This window comes from Garra rufa, chromosome 10 (genome assembly GCF_049309525.1).
Source record: "Garra rufa chromosome 10, GarRuf1.0, whole genome shotgun sequence".
Taxonomy (NCBI): Eukaryota; Metazoa; Chordata; class Actinopteri; order Cypriniformes; family Cyprinidae; genus Garra; species Garra rufa.
In genome coordinates this window covers 17,339,281-17,348,287 of record NC_133370.1, presented here as the reverse complement: position 1 = coordinate 17,348,287, position 9,007 = coordinate 17,339,281, and the positions used below count along the sequence as shown (strand labels likewise).

The window sequence follows — 9,007 nt, the reverse complement described above, 5'->3', positions numbered from 1 at the left end:
CACACACACACACACACACGCATACACCTCTCTGATGCATTTCTCCATCTGAATGAGGCCATCAATGGTGCTTAGGGTCTTTCGTTCCGCTCTCAGTTGCAGGGGCCAGAGTGTTGTCGTGGTAACAGGGAGGTACAGGGGTACAGCAAGGGGGAAATTGAAGATTTGTGGATTTTGCTACAGTAAGACATTAAGGGACGCTGGAGTCGGTGCGGTTCGGTCAGCCCTCTCCACGCTGGGTCACTCGGCAGCCAATGGCACATTAGTGAGCACATAATCACTGCTGAGGGCCGAGTCAGTGTACCTGCGAGCAGCTACCAGCATCATGGGCTGCATCCCTAATGAGCCAAAGTCATCAGAAAAGCATATGGAAGAGACCACTTCCTCTTCCAAACTCACAGCTTGCTTGGAACGAAGTATATAAAAGCATATTAGATAGAGATGCCAGATATTTCAGTGACTATATCAGTATTAGCTGATAAAAAGATATTTAATCTGCATCTATATGATTAAATATCAAGGTTTATTTTTCTAGGGCAGTTTTCCAAAGTACTTAACACTTACCTATAATTTCTACATTTTGATTCCCAATTTCATATATTACATTAATATTATACAGCTGAAGTCAAAAGTTTACATACACCTCGCAGAATCTGCAAAATGTTAATTATTTTACCAAAATAGGAGGGATCACACAAAATGCTGTTACTTTTTTATTTAGTACTGACCTGAATAAGATATTTTACATAAAAGATATTTACCACATTCAATAGTTTACATACACTTAATTCATAATACTGTGTTGTCTCCTGAATGATCCACAGCTGTTTTCTGGTTTAGGTTCCACAGATTCTTTGGTTTTTCAACATTTTGTGTATTTGAACCCTTTCCAACAATGACTGTATGATTTTGAGATTCATCTTTTCACACTGAGGACAACTGAGGGACTCATATGCAACTATTACAGAAGGTTCAAACACTCACTGATGCTTTAGAAGGAAACGCAATGCATTAAGAGCCGGGGAGTGGAAACTTTTTGTATTTGAAGATCAGGGTAAATTTAACTTATTTTGTCTTCTGGGAAACATATAAGTAACTTCTGTAGCTTCTGAAAGGCAGTACTAAATGAAAAAAAAATATTTAGGCAAAATAAACATCTTCATTCTGTGGAAAAGTTTACACCCCTGGCTCCTAATGCATCATGTTTTCTTTCTGAAGCATCAGTGAGTGTTTGAACCTTCTGTAATAGTTGATATGAGTTGTCCTCAGTGTGAAAAGATGGATCTCAAAATCATACACTCATTCAAATACACAAAAATCATTTTTCGCAAGATGCAAAATATGTACCAATAAGTACATATCACTGCAGTTTCCAACAGAAATTAACACTAGAGGCAGTAAAACAGATTACTACCCCCTTAGTATTGGTAGGTTTAGGGTTAGGTGTGGGGGAGGGGTTAAGATTATGCAATCATGGACCCATGGACCCAAGGGGGGTCGAAAATGGACACAACACCTGACATAACAAGCTGGCTCGGTAGCTCAGTTGGCACAGAATTGGACTTAGGATGCAGAATCCTTGTGTACGAATCCCGTGAAAAACATGACTCACACTGAAACAGCTGAAAGATTGCAAAAACAAGCTAAAACGGCATGCATGCGATTGTGTTTTTACGTCACATTCGCTTTTGTTCATACTATTGCGAGGTTTAGGTGTAGTGCACATGGTACGTTATTTTAAAATGTCATGGAGCATTAGAGTTAGTCAGAACTGCGGTGACACGTTCAAAACAAACGTTTCATAAAATGTACCATGTGTACTGTTCCGGAGAAAAAAAACAATCTTTTAGCGCCACTCAGTGGACATTTTTGTTGGAAACTGCAGCGATATGTAGTTATGTGTCTTGCGGAAAAGTTCCCACAGGTACGTTTTCGCCATAAGATCAGGTCAACTACTTCATATTAGCTGCGTTCAGGAAATCTAGCAGCCACCAACAACACAATTTAGACATCTATGTCAGATAGCACAGGAATATAAAAACTTTGTTTAATTAGAATTTGCTCAATCTGGCTTTGTAAAATACTGAGGTAAATTTTGTAAATAGAAAATAGCAGTGTTTGTTTGCCCTGTGAAAGTACTGTAGAATTTATCTGGAGCACCGCAAAGCCGGACAAGCACTGACACACACAAAACTGAGGACAGGAGAGAAGGAAAACTGAATACACCCGCTTACGCACACACATGCACTCTGACAATCACACAGGAGGACAAAGCTTGGAGTCATGGGAACACAAAGCTTTAGAAGACAAGATTTTTGAATGACAGCATCCTCAAGTCCCTCGGCACCAAATTGGCCACAGGAGGGAAAGAATGAGAGAAAGCTGGAAAAGAAAAGAGTGTGAGTGACTGAGGGAGAAAAAGAGAGAGAAAGAGAGAGACTTTCAGTCAGTCCAGGCTAAAGCTCATTGGCATACAAATCCTTCCCACAAACACATCTCCATTCTGCCTCTTTTTTCCCCCTATCAGCTGCCAGGTCGCCCTGCTATTGTGCTGCCAACATCAGGCCCGGTCTGGAGAGTGCATGGAGAATGAAGCCCTCAGACAATGACCACTCTTTTCCTCTCCTTTTCATCTCTTTCATTCTCATTTTCCTCTGCCATTTCCCACTGGCCATCAGGCTCGACATGGACTGAACAAAAACACCACAAAAATTCCCATAATCACCTGGCTGCTAGATGGAAACGGTTTGATTCCATTCACAAACCTGAGTATCTTAGATTTGCGATGAATCCTGTGAGGTAAATATTTCAGATAAAAATTTAACTTAAGAGATGTAGCCCAAACTGTATTTAAAAAAATAAATAAATAAGGGAAAACATCAATAATATATATATATATATATATTTTTTTTTTTTTCAGTTATTGACCAATGTCACTGTAGTTCTGTCACACTGTGGTTCTAGAAGTGGGTCGTATGACACTAGAAACCTAAATCTGCAAAGGAAACGAGAATTAATTTTCACCATCATCTTCTCACAAACCTCATTCCATCCATTTTCAGTGCACTTACTTTTGACCACCAATAGTTTTGTGGTGCATTATCGTATCACTTGAACTATTTTCCCTACCAAAAATGCTGCCCGATCATTATAACATGACCAGGCTGTATTATTTTCCAGTTAAGAGGTGCATTACTTAAATTACACCTCTTTTATCACTGTGTGTTGACCATCTAAAGTGCTGTCTCAAGAACCGCATAAGACTGGATCAGGTCACAAAGACAGCATGTGATATCAGAATGACCCAGGAAACATGCCGTCCGGAGCAGGATGTTGGTTTTGGCTTTTGAAAAGGAGACGCTCATTGAGTGGCAAGGTCGCATTGCAACGAAATGTGAATCTAACCATCGTTTGACCCACCACGCAGGAGGAGCCAGCGCAGATGAGCTGAGCAAACAGCCCACCATCAGCTCCGACAAACAGAAAACAGAGACTCGAAGCATGCGGGACGGCGGCACTGAGAGATTTCACCCGGTCAATAACACAGAGCCGAGCAAATTGAAAAACCCTGCTGTTTGTTTAGCGCAGCGGTTGAGGCGGCGATTCTCTGAGCACAATCGCCTCTCCAAACCACGCGAAAAAGAGAGAAGCTGAGGCCGAAGGCAGACAGATGAATTCAATTAAAACAAATAAAAGGTCAAGACTGGGACCCAGCAAGACCGCAGGGAGAGTGGAGCGCACAGCGTGACGTTTAGAGTCAGGCTCCATTGTGTTGACTAGCTTGCTAATGAGCTTCCAGTGAGAGAACCGGTAGCCGAACATGAGTGTCAGAGGCGTTAATTTGTACAAACAGAAAGGAAAGCGCGAGAGAGTTAAAAAGGGAGGACAGGGTAGCTCATTTGTTGGAGACAGAAGTAGTTGTAGCTACAGAGGGCATCCCAGTGAATACAGGTCACCAGCCCAGCATGTCACAGGAAGGGTTCCTTTACAAAAACAAAAGATAGAGCCAAAACAACGACCCGAGTTCAACCAAAACAAATAACCGATCATGTAAAATGATCCTTTTTCACAAAGAAACTGCAGCAGGCTGCCAATTCACACTGTTTGTAGGCCATTCGAGGCTGATGGTGTTCTAAAATCAATAGCTATATGTCTACCCCTACCTCGTTCACCTATTTTAATTTCATTGCAAATAATATTGGCAATCAATTACCTGGCTTGAGCCATTGTGTGTCCAGAAAATCATTTGCCCTCAGCCTTTGGTCGTGTGCGGTAATAATAGTGTGTATGGTGGGAAATTAAGAGGCCCTCTAAGGTCTTTTTTTATGATTGCACACCAGTGTGCGACCCACAGCGCACAGCCATCAGTAATCCCAGTAATAGAGGTGAATCAGTGCGGTGAGGCGGCCAATCAATGTCCACATCAGCTCAAGGTCATGCACAAAATAATGACGGTGATAAAAGCAATCCAATTACACTGATGTGATTAATCATAAAATTATATTATGATATCTCATTATATAGTTAAACAAGTGCAATCAATAAACAGATCTATAGCTGTTCTCCTAAAAGAAAGACTCTAGGAATCTAAATATCTACTTAAGAGTTTCAAAGAGATCTCAAAGGGATAGTTCATCAAGAAAATTCTGTCAGAAGTAAAAGATGACAAATCCAACGTTGTTCCAAAACTATATGTGACCCTCGACCACAAAAACAGTTATAAGGATCAATTTTATTTTAATTAGGATTTACGGTTTGTTAGGATATGACAATATTTGGTCCGAGATACAACTATTTGAAAATGAGGGTGCAAAAAAAATCTACATTTTGAGAAAATTGCCATTAAAGATGTCCAAATTAAGTTCTTAGCAATTTATATTGCTAATCAAAAATACGTTTTGATATATTTACGTTTTGGAAATTTACTAAATATCTTCAACATGATCTTTACTTAATATCCTAATGATTTTTGGTATTAAAGAAAAATCTATTATTTTGACCCATACAATGTATTGTTGGCTATTGCTACAAATATACCTATGCTGCTTATGGCAGGTTTTGTGGTCCAGGGTCACATATGACTGGCTTTCCACTGCAGAACAGAAAGGATATTCTAAAGAATGTGTGGACAAAAAACGTTTAAACAATAAAAGTCCAAGAAAAAGTCCAAGTGTCCAAGAAATGAAGAAAAAACATGATTTTCAAAATAATTCTTCTTTGGTCTTCTACAGATGAAAGAAACTAGAACAACATGAGAGTGCACGATGACCAAAAGTCAAACATTTTGATATTAACTAATACATTTCCTATCTGATTTTAACCAAATTATCTGAGGTATTCTATCCATACACAATGTCTCATTTGTTTCTATTATTATTTCTACTAAAACACTAGTGAAAACATTATGTCTCCTAAATTTTAAAGCGATAGTTCACCCCCCCCCCCAAAAAAAAAAATTCAAATCTGTCATTAATTACTTTTATGTCGTTTTAAACCTTCCTTTATCTTCAAAACACAAATTTAAGATATTTTTGATGAAATCTGAGATCTTTCTCTCTCTGCATAGACAGCAATGCAACTGACACATTTTAGACCCAGAAAGTTAGTAAGGACATTGATAAAATAGTCCATGTGACATTAGTAGCTCAACCTTAATTTTATGAAGTTATGAGAATACTGTTTATGCGCAAAAACAAAAATAGCAGCTTTATTCAATTTCTTTTATTGCCTGTCAGTCTTTGACTCGCTTACATGTTTGGAATGACATAAGGGTGAACTCCAAGAAAAAAGTTTGATGTCTATTTATAAAGCTTTACATTTAAATATACGACTGCTCAGAGGTCGATCAAATATACCATAAGAGCACAAATACTTGATTTTGTGTGAGTGTGTGTGTGTTCTACTCTCTTGCTTGTTTTAGCCGAGGCATTTGGCCATAAGGGCACTCTAATCCAGACTGTTTAAACCTGGAGAAAAGGCAGAGAACAGAGGCTCCTTCACAAACAGACCCTCTTCCCCTGGGGGAAGCTGAGCCACTAATCCTGCTGCCCAGTAAATGAAAGCATGCAACAGGGACAGGTCACCCAAACTTGCTAGAAGGGAAGCAAGAGAGAGAGGAATATCAGAGCAGTGAAAACAGCCCATGGTGGAGGTAGAATACTAATCTGGAGCAAAAGAAGGGGGAAAAGAAACATAAAAATCGATGCCCATTTCAGGGGTTCAGCAAAAAGATTAAATGTTCTTTTTAAGCCATTAAACCGAATTAAGCTCACCAACCCGGATCAGACTCTAATCTTTTCTTATGCAGGTGGTATGAACCCTCCGCTGTTAGACTGCAAGAGACTAAACAGAGCTGTTCTTCATTGTATTGTAAAATTAGTTTTGAAGTGGGGTGTAGTAATGTGCTTGTTGAAAACCTAAATAAAAACCTACTTTTTACTTTCTGCTATTTTAAATTCAACTCTGAGATCCACCGCAAAACAAACCCTTGACAAAAGAATTCAGATGCTACAAGGCGCCCTCTGCTGTTCGAATCAGCTACTGCACAGTCCCCTGACCTCTTCAAATCCAATCCTTCTTAGATGACTTCCACATTTTGGTCCATATGTGGCAAATGACTCCCGTGTCATTGTGTTCGGATTGCTCCAGTGTAACATGGCACCCGCACTCCCACTGCGGCTTAAAATAACAAACGCTGGTCAGTCTTACGGCTCGGCGAGCAAGCACAGCGGGCGTCCTCCAGATGAGAAGACGTTATTTACAGTCACATAGAGCACCGCGGAGCACAGCAGAGACAAAGCAGAAGAGACCGTGCTTTGGCGTTAGAAGCCACTGGATGAGCGGTTATGCACTCTGCTCACATACACACTGCAAAAATACATGGGGCAGTCGACTAAAGTCAGCCAATTAGGCCGAAAACGGAGGGGAAGGTTCAGAAGAAAGGAGAAAACATTATAGAGAAGAAAGAGGCTAGAAGAACAAGCCCTGCTGGGAGGGAACACAAGGAAAAAGAAAGAGCGAAAGCGATTTCCAGTCACCGGACGGCCAGGGACACCAACCAAAAAAGCAGTTTAGTCCTTCTACTGGGCACAAAATGATTTGTCTGCCATTTCCACTGGTTAAACACAGTTTCATCATCCACTCAAATGTATTTTTTTTTTTATGCAACAAAAGAAATTTTCCTCAGGTGAGGAATGAGGGTAGGCTTTTGTGCAATTTAAATGCTTCTATGACTCAAAAAGCTGATTTCTTTCATTTATGTGACTCAATTCACTAAAAGAACGATGAAAAAAGTAGTTCTTTCACTCACTTCTCGGGATAGGAAATTACTGGAAAAGCTCTCAACCTCGATGGGAGCATTATCTTCATTGTCTATCTAGGATGCATTTTGCTCAAACTCAAACTCAAAATCCAACATCTGAGTTAAGCAGTGGTGAAAAGAAGCTTATTCAAATGGTATGACTGTCTTTATCCTTTTTTTTAATAGTTAACAATTCAAAATGAACCATATTGAAACATTTGCTGGACAGCTCACAGCTCTGGCAGAGAGAGAAAACATGCTCTTTTGGGATGATAAATATAAACCTTCATTTTAAGTACACTGATATGAGCATAAATACCATTCTAAATGTATTTATTTATAAAAAAAAAGTGACTACTTGGCCAGCTTCATGGGTTCTTATCCTTGTGGCAGGGAACTGGTACTTATATGCTATTTAAGGATTTTTTATTTATTTAACAGACTGTGGACCAGATTTTTCTAGCGTGTATTGAGACTGCTATATAGACAAGATGCAGTCACCATTAACAAATCACCTTATGGTCACTGATAAATGATCAGGCTTATAGAGACTTCTCTCTGGTTCCAGCTGGCCATACGGCACATTGCACACAACACACTGCACAATTTATAGACATATAAGAGATTGCCTACTCACATCAAGTTCTTAATTTTGTTTTATTCGATTTGAATTCTTAGTATGTGGTTTAAAATAACTTTAACGCTTATAATTTAATATTAAATAATAAAATATGAAATAACTTTCTAATGCATACACTAACTCTTAAGTTTCTTCAAGTTAACTTCTATAAATAAATAAATACAAAATAGTGCTTTACGGTTGTACGGAGACTTTCGAATAGAGCATAGCCATGGGAGAGTATTCGCAGCTTATTTGAAAAAAAGATGTCAACAGATTTTTACACTACACACTTGCTTTTTTGCAGTGGTAGCAAATATGTGCATTACAGTTATTCCTAAAATCACTATGTGATCGTATGTTTTCATTATCCTAACTGGCACGTGTGAAGAGTAAAAAACATTGGAAATGTCCAACTGCAATCCACAGGGAGCACTTCAACAGCGAGTTCTACAGGACAAGCACGTTGTGCCCTAATATTTCAATAAACCTGAGTTAAAAACACTTGCACTTGCGATTTTTCCCCGCTTGCTTCATTCACCTTATGCATGATTTATAGGAACCACAGCATCCAGAGCGCACTTCAGAAAACTGTGTCTCCCGCAAACCTCAGCCATTAATTAATCCCAAGCTTTAGTTATTACACAAAGTCCTCTTACCTTCATTCTCTGGGTAATTCCGTAAGGCTTGACTCGGTGTGAGGGAGGGGAAAAGAAAGAAAAGAAGGGACGGATAAATCCAAAGGGTTGCCATTTTCAGGCTGCGCTAAACGCGCGCTGCATCCCTCTCGCTGTAGAAAGTTACTGAGGCTCGCGAACAGAGCTCAAGTGAGGAGAGGAGAGCAGAGCAGTGGAGAGGGAGGGTCTGGGACTAGCCTCGGTGTGTCAATCATCCTGGGCTGCCAGGGAAACGGAGGACGGCGGGAGGCGCGCGGGTGCTTTTAAAGGCGCGAGCTCGATAAAGATCTCAACCTCCACACAGAAACTGAAGGAAGTGCGGACGATGACAGCTGCCAAATTTCATTTTAGACTGGCTTTAAACTGCTTAATTCTAGCTTTCTGAGGTAATTTTAGTGGTAGCGACACTTT

General features: G+C 39.8%; 1 protein-coding gene across 1 annotated transcript in view; it reads right to left on the bottom strand.

The window, feature by feature from the left end:
• The window catches only part of epha4b (eph receptor A4b), a 171,638-nt gene extending 162,937 nt beyond the window's left edge, over positions 1 to 8,701 (bottom strand). Inside the window, exon 1 of the mRNA XM_073849306.1 lies at positions 8,579 to 8,701. Coding sequence (XP_073705407.1) covers positions 8,579 to 8,672 — 94 coding nt within the window. The 5' untranslated portion in view covers positions 8,673 to 8,701. The remainder of the gene's footprint in view (positions 1 to 8,578) is intronic.
• Positions 8,702 to 9,007: the final 306 nt, after the last annotated feature.